Here is a 12,586-nt window from a genome sequence, read left to right as displayed (position 1 = left end):
TGTTTAGACCTTGTTAGTCCAAGATCCTCAGTGGGCACCGCCCCGCCTCCTCCAGCTGCCTGACAACTACAATATCATCTTCCAGTACTACCACAGGAAGGCCTGCACTGTTTGTAAAAAGGTGCCAAAGGACCCCGCGCTCTGCCTTGTCTGTGGCGCCTTTGTTTGCCTCAAAGGGGTCTGCTGCAAGCAGCAGGGTATCTGTGAATGCGTATTGGTAAGTTATTCCTTTCTGTCATCATGTTGAAAACCTTTTACAGTAGACCCCCGAGATACAGCATTTAGAAGTTCAAAAGTAGGGATTGAAAAGTGGAGATAAATTAAATTCTCTCTATTGTCATTGATATCAATGTTGGCACTCTAGGGTAAACATGTGATACAGATTTCAAAAATAAAAATACGATAATAACACTATCAGAATAAAAGACAGAAAAAATATTTACAATGTAATGTAGTGCATGGAGACTGGCCTAAGTTGTAGTAATCGTGAGAAAGAATAGTGTATCGTAACAACAGTGCAATGAAAAGAACAACATTTAACAGCAACAAAAAAAATAAAATAATTCGATGGGTATATATTTTCAGTTTCGTCCAATAGTATATAATTTATTTTTGTGCAATAGTATTTTTTTCTGTTTCTTTTAATAGTACTGTATGTACTAGGAGAGGTTTTGAGACACCTAACATGCACAGTCATACTTACAAAATAATTACTTAACTAATTACTTGCAAAATAATTTGTTTTTGATGTTGTATGGTGGGGAAAAAGCTGTAAAGAGGGGCCGAAAACACATCCTATTCTACATTTTATAGTTTGGATGCTGTAACTTGGGGTTCTATTGTACATACCTCATCCACACAATAGGTGTTAGAACAATGGTTATTCCCGTTGTACAGCACTCCCAACACTGTGGCGCTGCTACCGGCATCTTCCTGCTGATCAACGCCTCAGTCATCATCATTATCCGCGGACATCGCTTCTGTCTGTGGGGTTCTGTTTACCTCGATGCCCACGGAGAGGAGGACCGCGATTTACGGTAACGCTCACAGCTGACAAGATCCACATGACGGTTGATACAGTTTTGAAAATCAGTCAGTTTTGAAATCAGTCACGTATATTGCGTGGATTTCCTCCGGGCACTCCGGTTTCCTCCCACATTCCAAAAACATGTATGTCAGGTAAATTGTCCGGTCTAAATTGTCCCTCGGTTTGAATGAGCGAGTGAGTTTGTCCATCTCTGTGCCCTGCGACTGGCTGGCAACCAGTACAGGGTGTTCCCTGCCTACAGCCCGAAGATAGCAGGGATGGGTTCCATCACCCCCGCGACCCTACTGAGGATAAGCGGTGCAGATAATGGATGGATGAGGTAAACCATTCAACTGAGGTTAAAGATCGAATCTCAAAGGGCAGAGCATCCCACTGCACCGGGGCCCGAATTGAGAATACTCTCAAACCTGAGGACTTTTCGGCTCTTGGGATCACTAGTAGACCAGCATTTTCCGAATGAAGGCTCCAAGTAGGATAATACTATTCACTGGTAGAGATGTCAAAGATCCATTTTAGCTAGGTTGCCATCATATGCTATAGACGTTAAAGATCCATACTATTTAGGCTCCAATTGACCGCGATAGATGGCAAAGATGAATTTTAGATATCCTGCCATTGAAGTCAACTTTAGCTGGGCTCCCATTGATTGCTATAGATGTCAAAGAGCTGTTTAGCCAAGCTGCCATAGTCGGCTAAATACATCCAAAATCAATTTTAGTCAACCTTGCAATAAATGATGTAAGGAATTCTCATTGCTAAAGTGTTATGACACTTGAAGTTCCTTTTTTTGTCTAAAAAATGCGGCCCAAATCAATTGAATTATGTTTTATTTGAACTCTTAAGTCTCCTTCTATCAAATTGTGTTTACAATAGAATCACATTTTGAGGTTAAATTAAAGTACCGTTAATGTGGAATTTTATTCATGCAGAAGATTTACACCAGGTTGTGGCTTCCCCCTGTTTACATTAATCCATATTTAAAAAAACAAAACAAAAAACATTAGACCATATTTTTTAGCGGGGTTACATTTTTTTCACATGACTGCTACAATACAGTACTATCCTTTATAGTACTATCCGTTCCATTATTTAGGTTTGAAATTTAAAACTGACATATCAGTTCATGCCACTGTGGGAAAATTAAGTCAATTTTGGTAGATAGATACATGAACATACTGCTGTTTACCCTTAAAAGGTTTAACATTTTATTTTTCACTCACTAACTTTGATAAGTTTAAAGTTCAATAGAGCGCTAAAACTTGAAGGGAAAACATCAATGGATTTTGATCTTCTAAAGAGAACGGGAGAGAGTCCAAACCTCCGATAAGAAACGCCAACCTTCTCTAAAAGCCCCCCCTTGGGCCCTTTTTTATTAAATAGTGTAGGTTACAAATGTAGATTCACGCTAAAATAAATAAATAAATAAATAATTTCCTTGTATTGTCATTCTGTGTAACAATGTACACAGAACGAAATGTCGATTAGGGTGTGAATATCAAAGAACAGCAACATGATTGGCCAAAAGTGACAATGATGTAAACGGTACATAATGGTCCAAACAAGGAAAAGAGAGAAATAATAGTCAAAATAATGGACTGGCATCCTTTGCAATCCCCTTTGCAGGTTTCCAATATTAAAAAAAAACTGAATTAACTTATAACACTGTCCTCTCTTAGAAATGTTTTGACAGCTAGAATCATCAATGGAGGCGAACCGCGAGGGGAAAAAAAAAATTCCATCTTGACAATGTTTACTTCTCCTGTCACTCACTCACACATGTTTTTTTTTTGTCTGTACCGCAGCCGTGGAAAACCTCTCTTCTTGTGCGAAGAGCGATATCGAGTGTTGGAGCAACAGTGGGTTTCGCACACCTTTGACCACATCAATAAGCGTTGGGGGCCTCACTATAACGGACTCTAAACTTAAAAAAAGAAAAATCCTCCGAAGTCCACTTTACAACTGCAGCCCGTCACAGAGCAGAAGACTATTTGCAATTTTCTTTTTTTGCCGCAGCGTCTGCGACAACTTCCACTCCATTTTGGTGTGAAGTTTTGGTGTGCAATCACAAGCCTGAAGGATTAACGCGTGTGTTTGGACCGTCATGTTATCATTACGTTTTTACAGAGGGAAATAAACTAAAAAATAGCCCCTTAAAGCACAATTCGGAAGGCTTTCGTATTTATGTGGATATATAAAGCTATAAGAAATGTCTAGTGTTGAATATAACTGCAATAAAGCAGTATAATTGATCCTATTGAAGCATATCCCTTTTCATCCTGGTTCTGGTGTGAGATTGTGGGCTCCTGACAGCTGCAGATACATTACCTGCTACATGGCATCAAAACACTATCAAGTTTTTTTTTTTTTTTTTTTTTTTTTTTTTTTTTTTTTTGGCGAAAATGCAAAAAAAAAAAAATGGAAGGCTCTTAAAGGGTCAAGTTGCAATCCATCCTCAGGAATTGTTTTTGTTTTTTTTGAAAGAAAAAAAAGGTTTTAGGTATTTAAATAAATGCTGCTGCTTGTCGTTTTTCGTGAAATTGCGCGAGTCTTTGCTGAGATTGCTCGGCTGTTGCGCGGTCACTTTATAACACCGTTATTACACTCACTATGTAAACACGGCCTCCCTGAGCTCTGCTTTTTTTTCTCTTGATTTTGGTTACACATAGAGGAAGAGATCACATGCTCTTGTTTTTGTACTTGCTATAAACGTTTTAGAAATATATATATATCACATTGTTTTACAGCAAAGCTAGTTTCTGGTCCTGGTCTTCAATCTGTTCATCCGAAAAGCTTTCCCGAGGGTGAATATTGGCGTTCATAGTGACCGTCTTGTTTGAACCCAGGCTGTGATTTATAGTTTCATTCCAATGTTTCGTTTGAGTCATCGGCTTTACACTGTGCATGCCATTTTTTGAACCACTATTCTTTAGGTTATCTTAGAAAATTCAGTTTTTATTTTCCGGAGCAGTCATTTCATCCGATCGTGCCTGTGAGATTTTGTTTTCTTTTTTGGGGATGAGTGACACTAAAACTGGGCTGCTGCTTTCAATACTTTTTTTTTTTTGTTGTTCATTTTTTTGGATTGACACTTAAATTAAAAAAACAAGTCAAACTTAGAACTCATGCATGCTGCGTTTACAAAGTTGGTCAATCACGTTTTTAACAGTCCCACTTTGTAAACGTCCCCAAGCAAATAGTCGCGAGTGTAAAATCGTGATTGGAAGCTTCTTTGTGTGTGCGATCGGTGAAAAAATACAGTACATTACTGTAAGTGCAGAATCAAACTTTCTGATTTTGGCCAGAAAGGATGACTTGGACATTTATTGCAACGTGTAATATATGTGAATAAAATATAAGCACACTGAGCTGGGTCTCGGGTAGGTATCTTTTTTTAATTCACTGTACATTGATTGGAAATATGTGCATGAAAATGTTCCACCACAGTTTCTTGAATGCTTGTAAGCTATGTGAATGTTTTGTATAATGGGGCTTTAAAATTACAACCTGTAATAACTTAAAAGTAAAATAGTATTGTTTACAAAGTGGTAAAAACATAACTAATCTTTAAAATACATATCAAGCTTATAGCCCTTTGCGCTAGTCTGGAACAAAAAAGTAACTCCCAGCTTGAAAAAAAGGTTGATGACGGACGCTTTACGTTAGTCCAAGGGTGTCTAACCTCTTTTGTGGTCTGCATACATCATTAATAGAGTTCAAGCTGTCAAGTCATTTTTATTTGTATAGCCCTTAATCACAAAGAGTCTCAAAGGGCTGCACAGTTTATTGCACAGACTATTATTTCAGACTATTATTACACCATCCCCTGATCTGGAACCAACATGAGGGCAAGGAAAAACTTAACCTCAACATGAGGAAAATGAAGAAACCTTGATAAGGGACTGCACATGTGGTATCTCCTTTTCAGGATAACCAGACAGCAGAGGATGTTGCAATTACAAATAATACAGAGATGTCAACAAAAAGTATAGGTTATTCATATGCTATAGAGAAGAAGTGTGATTTAAGCTTAGATTTAAACATTTCCACTGAGGTTGCAGATCGGATCTCAGGGGGAAGAGCATTCCGCAGCACCGGTGCCCGGATGGAGAACGCTCTCGAACCTGCGGAACACTTCTTGGCTCTTGGGATCACCAGTAGACCGGCGCTTTCAGAACGAAGGCTTCGGACCGGAACATAGGGGGAAATCAGATCTGAAAGATATGAGGGAGCAAGTCCATGTATGATTTTGTATAATACTAAGAGAACCTTGAAATCACATCTTAGGCTAACAGGGAGCCAATGCATGTTAGCCAAAATCTGCTTTGTGTGATTGGACTTTTTGGTCCTAGTTAAAAGCCTTGCTGCAGCATTTCGAAATGATTTGATCTTTAAAGCATATTCTATTATGATCTATATAATTAAATATAATATATATATATATATATATATATATAAAATATAAATTCAATGGCACAGCAACTCGCCCCTTGTTGTGTTGTGGGCTTAAGGTTCGATGTCAGGTTTGGAAGAGCGAAGTGGAATGAATGGTGATTAGGAGTTTGTTCCTAGCGCAAGCTACCACCCACTAGAAGGACATGGATTTGGTGTTAGTGTGTATTGAGAGAGCTATAGAGTGAGCTTAAGATCGATCTATAGATAGATCCTTGAAAATGTTTGAATAGTAATGTGTTTTCAAGGTCAGGAAAATGCTTGAATTTTGGGTAAAGGGCTTGAAATTTTTGCCATTGCCATGTTTTTTGGCACTTCGACTCAAGTCAAGTCATGTTTATTTGTGACGCCCTTAATCACAAGGAGTCTGCACAGAGAACAGGCTATTGAAAACCACAGACTATTATGACATACTCGTCTGATCTAAAACCTACACGAGGGCAAGGAAAAACTCAAAAACCTTAATGTTAAGAAAATGAAGAAACCTTGAGAAGGGACCGCACATGAGGTAATCCCCCTTCCAGGATGACCAGTCTGCAACCGATGTTGCAATAACAAATTATACACAGATCTTGTAAACATGAGCTATAGAATAAAAGTGTGTTTTAAGCCTGAATTTAAACATTTCCACCGAGGTTGAAGATCGGATCTCAGGGGGAAGAACATTCCACAGAACGAGGCCCGAATGGAGAATGCTCTCGAACCAGCGGATTTCTTCTTGGCTCTTGGGATCACTAGTAGACCAGCATTTTCAGGCTCCGGACCAGAACATAGAGGATAATTAAATCCGAAAGATTTAATGGAGTAAAATATAAATCTTTTTAGAAGTTTTTTAAAATGACCTTTATACTCCTGCTCTCGTGGCTTGTCATTATGGTGTCATGTGAAACGTCACCGCCCCTTTCTTGTCTTACCCTCTATTTTGAAAAATTGGCTCTGCTCACTGAGAAGAGTTGGCTCTTTTACCTCGCAAACGGCTCCTCAAATTTCTTTTATAAATTGATATATTATCAATGAGAATAAAACGTTATGCAACAAATTTACCTGTAATAAGTCATTTTGAGTTTTGAACGGTGCCTTGAAAAACACAAACTTTAGATTAAAATGATTACAGATCTACTAAAAATATATTTTGTCAAATACTAAACAATTGTACAGATTTAAATCCGAACAACAACACAAAATCCCTGAAAATGCAAAACGAAATATATAGTAAAAATATTAATTCTTCAGCGCTGTAAATAAATGATAAGATGCAAAAAAATCACTATTTACAATCAAGACAGATCTTTTAAAAATGCAAAAAATATACATTAAAATAATTCAAACAAAAAGCACACTTTGGAGCGATAAATATTAAATACAGTCCAAATTTAGTTCATTTTTCTGCTATTGATATATACAGTAATTTCTACTTTTTTGTGTTCTGTATCGAACTCATTTATAAGACAACACCTGTGGAGCCCTTTCCGTGTTTATGACAGAATTCATGTCAGTTTATAACAGCCCATTGACACAAATATATAGGAGTAGCTGAAAATAGCACAAAGTAAGTGTTAGCAGCAAGATAGCATCTTTTTTTTTAGTCATGGAAGTCAACAATAAAAACATTCTTTTGACTACCGCTGGATTTTTTTCTTTTGAAGGTACTGGAAAACAAAAAAAAAAATTGTCCTGAAAGTGCTTGAAATTGGCCATAAACAAGGTGTACAACCCATGTCATTAATAAAGTAGTCTGTGTGACCCAATCCCCTTCAAAAATTCCCCCAGCCTGTAATCCGTGTATTTTCTGCACAATTGGTCTGGGCTCGGATAAACAACAGAGGCCAGCGTTGAACTTGCGATCGCCTCCAACCGGACCGAAGTTCGAGTGAGGGACCTCACCTCTGGGGGGAAATGCTGAGGTCAGCGTTCCATCCGAGCCCTCCTTCCTTTGTTTCGGCCTCCCGCTCAGGTGAGCGCCCCGTCGTCTTCCTCACATGTGCTCGTCCTAATGTGCTCTGCTCAGGTAACCATAAGCTCATTATTAATTATTCAACTCTCCGACTGGCTGAAAGGGCAAATCAGTTTGGAGATGTCGCCATGGATGGTAAGACTTTAATTTCGGGACAGGTATGTTAAAAGTATTTCCCTGAGCCTTTTTTTTTTGGTCCTTTTTTTAGAGCACAAAGTTGGAAATGACGCAGCAAATAAAGGGTAAGTATTATTTTATTTGTTGCGTAGTAACTCGATGAGAATTGGAATAGAGAAAAAGTTGCATTAGGCAAATAAACACAGAAAATGAGGTAAAGCTTCTTTGAATTTCTGCAAAGACACACAGCAGCTATTTTAAAAAAATATTTTTATAGTTTTCCTTTTGCCTTAAACAGCTTGAACGTGGTAAAATAACATGGGGTCGGGTCTGGTTGATTAATGTTCATCAGCACACAATAGCTACAGTGGGTGCTTTGTGAGTGTCTATCCCTACTAAAAATATCTCATATAATCCACTGGAATATTATGTTATTCTAAAATAACACTGCTTTGGCGACATCTGGTGGACATTTTTAACGCCATGTCATTCTGGCTCATTTTTCTCTTGTGCTTCTCTGGGCAGTGTCTCACAGCACACAAAATACGATGCGGCGGGCCACGTTCGGCCCGCGGATCACAAGTTTGATACATGAGTTGTAGACCTAGGTAACTTGATGTCATGAGCTAGAATCGGTATTTGTCTACCCCCACTAAAAATATCCTATATCATTGTAATCCACGGGAATATTACGTTATTCTAAAATTAACACTGCTTAAAGGGACAGTGTGTATGATTGAGATCTTTCTGGAGGTAAAATAACTTAATTTGATTAAAAAAATGTTGATTTAAATGACAGGTAAAAATATATGGACTATCATATAAACATGCATTTATTTAAAGTACTTGGCAGTCAAGAAATTGTCTTTTATTTAACATAAGACGATCTCGAGGAGGCTGATATTATTGGTCTTGCTGCCAAGGCTACTCCATAAATTTTTCTTTTATTTCCTTTTTACAAAAAAAACAGGAAAAATTAAAGTGTAGTAAAAAAATGTTTCTCTGTAAGATATTTTTTCCCTCCTTTTTAAGTATGATTTTTGTTTTGCTCCTTATTTTTACTTTTTTTTTCTTTCCTTTTTTCTCTTCCCATTTTTTGTATTTTTCATATTTTTCTTCCTTTTCATCTTTTTAATTTTTCGCTTTTAATTCTTTGATATTTTTCTCTCTTTTTACCCCCTTTCCTTCTTTTTTCATTTACATTATTTTCTTCGCAAAAGGCTAGGCTAAAAAGTGGAAAGGGGAAAATAATGTTGTGTTTTGGTCACTTTAAGTCTCCTTAGTTTGTATTCTTGTGCTTTTTAGCACTTGTTATCGGTTGCACAACACAAAACAAAAACTTCAGGTGATCAAGTATTACACACTGAACCTTTAAATATTTTTATGTATTTTTTTAAATCAAATTGAAACGCTAGCTATGCTAAGATTTAGTTTGGCCTTTTTTGAATTTTGACCAAATCCATCAAATGACGTTTTTTTTTTTTTTTTCAAAAATAAGAGCAGAGGATCATAATAGTAAACAGTTTTAAATTGAAATACAGTCATAAAAATTAAAAATATTTTACTGAGTTGCGAGTCAGCGGCACTTAAACTGTAATTGCCTACCCAGATGGTGCCCAAATGCACAAATTTGACAAGGACTTATTTTTATTCCAACACTTTTTATTTTTTGAACTTGGTGTCCGTAACATCAAAATATTGTACTGGCTGACGCCATCTTTTGGCTAAAATCATCATCGCTGCTCCTTTTGTTGTACGTGTAAGTACGTGATGCGTCCATATAAACTCTTCCTTTTTAATCTTTTTTGGGAGTATAGTTTGCCATTTGGACTCTATTTGAAACAGTTATTTTCTTACTTTCACCATTTTCATCCTGGAATTGAAAAAAAAAAAAAAAAAAAAACCTCAATGCGCATGAAATCACGGGATCTCCCCCGCTTCTTTTTCTCCAGCCTAATGCTTTGATGATGAAAGCAGATAGGTGCGGTGGAGAAATCGATATATAGAGGCTCTTTGAACTCAGCTGGGGATTGTTAACACATAATAAAGAAAATATTGAATTTTCAACGTTTTAAGGACCTCAAACTATGCAACTCACCTTTAAAATGAAATGAAAAAAAAAATGTAATTTAACATTCCTTTAAATCACGATTTCTTATAAATCAGCCTCTAGAGGGCAGCTGAAACTCATATTAGGCATTCCTTTGTGTACGGATGGATACCTTAGAAAAACGCTTGTATCGGTACCCGGTATCAGTATTAGTAATAATGTAATGATAATCCTCTACTTACTTTAAAAACAATTATTCGAGAAAGCTAGATATAGAAAAGTTAAATTAGTGAATAATATTACGGGACTAATAACAATATACAGTGGGACCTCGCTACTTCGCGGTTCAGCGTTCGCGGGTTCAGAGCTTCGCGGGTCTAAAAAATAATAATAATAAAATAAAATAATATATATATATATTTTTTTTTTTAAAGCATTTTTGAAGAGGCGTCACTAATTTTCACTTTTCGCGGGTGGTTTTGGTCCCCATTAACTGCGATAACCGAGGGATTACTGTAATTTACAAAATATCTGTGTTTTGGAGATTTTCAAGCTGCTGTTTATCATTTCCCATGTTATTGTTCTTATGCATATCTTAAATCTACAGCCACGTATTTTACTTAGGATCCGATTAAAAGAACAAATAGAATTATTAAATGATTGTAGTCATGTGAGTCTTTATGTTGTTCACGTTGACAAGGGCAAGTTAGTGCAGCCCAGCTCGCGGCCGCTGAGGTTTACCGCAAAGCCGCTTGGCATCCCCTTAGAAAGGATTATATAGTTCACAGGGTTTCCTTTCTTTTCTTTTCCCTTTTTCTTTTTTTTTTCGCCACACACTTAGCAGCCAGTTGTTAATAAAGCGGGGTGCAAACGTGTTTGTAGATGACTACACCTGCAGGTGCCATTGGAAAGAGCGCCGTTGATTTTGCATCAGGATTCTTACAGTTTAAGGCAAGCTAAATTCAAGACTTTTTTTTAATGCCTTTTGAAATCGAATTTAAGACGGTGTCGACAAAAAGACACAACTGAAACAAATAAAACAAAAACTCATGAATTACGGGCAATATTATTATAATAATAATAATAATAATAATACATTATACCAGTGTCTGAAATAACGTCTGCCCGGACGCCCAGGGCGTGCATCTTTTACGTCGGGCGTACAACTTACAAAACATCTCCGCCCTGGTGGCCGACACCTTTTTCAAGAATAAAAAAAGAAAGATGGTGCTTCCGGACTTTCTCGAGCGTTATAAGGTCGTGCATTTGCCTATCATTTTCCAAAGTAGACAGAGAACACAAGAAAAATCGATAAGTGGTTAGGAATCAAGCCAAAACCTCAGCCCCAGAAGAAAATATTCAAAAGAAGCTAACAAAATTGGTGACGCTACAAAACGTAAACTTACATTAAAAGCATCGTGGAAAGAGGAGTTCACGTGGCTTGTAGCAGACAACGCAACGCAAACTTTTGCATGAATGAAGATGAGTAAATACAGGTACATACTGATGGCAGATGGAAAACAGCGATGTCATATCCATGCATTGAATGTTATAAGTAGATTTATAATAAACTTAATTTTAAAGTGTTGTTCTGTTATATATTTTGATTATCAATCCATAATACTTTCCAATGGGTTTTCAGAGTTGTTTGCCCTGGTGTCCGGTAACATTTTGTCATGAGTTTCAGACACTGATTATACTTCGAAGCGCCTTTCAGGACACTGTACATATAGTGACAAACAACAATAAAACAAGATTAAATCAAGCAAGTAATGAAATGCAAATAAAAACACTCGAATTAAAGGGGGCGGTATGTGAGGCAGACGATCAAGAAAAGGCAAGTCTGAAGAGATGAATTTTGAGTCCGGATTTGAAGGTGGACAGGGTCGCAGAATTTTGGAGGTCAGGCGGCAATGAGTTCCAGAGCTGGGGGTCAGAGCGGCTGAAAGCTCTGCTCTCCATGGAGCTGAAGCGGGCATGGGTTATAGTGAGGTGGAGGGACGCTCCGCAAAGTCTTAGACATGGAAAAAATATAAATAAAAAGGATGTGTACAGTCCTTCATGGAGTGGAAGATAACTACTAATTCCAAAGAACTCTTCTGCTACATCCACGAAGCATTTTTATCATGATGCATGACAAATTACTTTTTTACTAAATCTTTTTGGTTCAAACAAATCTAAATTGTATTAATCTATTTAAATTTTTAAGACTTTCGAAAATTTGATTTTATTCTTATTTTTTGCATAATGAATTCAATGTGTTTTAAGACTTTTCAAGGACCCACTAATCTGATTAATGTGTTCACATTTTTAAGACTTTTGAAAATTGGATTTTAGACATTTTAATACCAATTAAGGCCCTTTTTAAAAAAAAAATAAGGAATTCAATGCATTTTAAGACTTTTCAAGGACCGGCGGAAACCCTGATGAAGCATTATTATCATGATGACATATTTAAGACTCTCGAAGATTTAAGACATTTTAATGCCAAATAAGAATCGATTTAATGCGTTTTAAAACTTTTCAAGCAACCACTAATCTCATTAATGTGTTCACATTTTTAAGACTTTCAAAAATTGGATTTTAGACATTTTAATACCAATTAAGGCCTTTTAAAAAAAATAAAGAATTCAATGCATTTTAAAACTTTTCAAGGACCCGCAGGAACCCTGATGAAGCATTTTTATCATGATGCTTGAAAAAATACTTTTTTTACAAATTTTTTTTTAGTTCAAACAAATATAAATCTTATTAATCTTAAAACATTTTTAAGACTTTGGAAAATTGGATTCAAGACATTTTAATGCCAATTAAGGCCTTATTTTTAGAATAATGGATTCAATGTGTTTTAAGACTTTTCAAGGACCCACTAATCTTATTAATGTGTTCACATTTTTAAATATAATTATCATTAATATTGACACGTTTTTAAGACTTTCAGAAAATTGGATTTAAGACATTTTAAAGC

The 12,586-nt window shown here is 36.5% G+C and overlaps 2 protein-coding genes across 4 annotated transcripts in view; both read left to right on the top strand.

Moving 5' to 3' along the window:
* ubr3 (ubiquitin protein ligase E3 component n-recognin 3) overlaps positions 1-4,413 on the top strand; it is a 43,990-nt gene extending 39,577 nt beyond the window's left edge. Inside the window, exons 37-39 of the mRNA XM_088352591.1 lie at positions 8-217; positions 898-1,037; positions 2,851-4,413. Of these exons, the coding sequence (XP_088208717.1) occupies positions 8-217; positions 898-1,037; positions 2,851-2,968 (468 nt within the window). The 3' untranslated portion in view covers positions 2,969-4,413. The remainder of the gene's footprint in view (positions 1-7; positions 218-897; positions 1,038-2,850) is intronic.
* A 3,022-nt stretch (positions 4,414-7,435) lies between these two features.
* The window catches only part of myo3b (myosin IIIB), a 171,700-nt gene continuing 166,549 nt past the window's right edge, over positions 7,436-12,586 (top strand). Inside the window, exons 1-3 of one of the 3 annotated variants that reach the window (XM_088352866.1) lie at positions 7,436-7,451; positions 7,555-7,586; positions 7,660-7,693. In XM_088352866.1, the coding sequence (XP_088208992.1) occupies positions 7,580-7,586; positions 7,660-7,693 (41 nt within the window). In that variant the 5' untranslated portion in view covers positions 7,436-7,451; positions 7,555-7,579. Of the gene's footprint in view, positions 7,587-7,659; positions 7,694-12,586 lie in introns of all 3 variants that reach the window. The other 2 variants (XM_088352869.1, XM_088352868.1) reach the window with 2 other exon arrangements.

Source organism: Urocampus carinirostris, chromosome 14, assembly GCF_059441175.1.
Source record: "Urocampus carinirostris isolate Australia breed hairy pipefish chromosome 14, RoL_Ucar_1.0, whole genome shotgun sequence".
Lineage (NCBI taxonomy): Eukaryota > Metazoa > Chordata > Actinopteri > Syngnathiformes > Syngnathidae > Urocampus > Urocampus carinirostris.
This window is presented reverse-complemented; position numbering and strand designations above follow the sequence as displayed.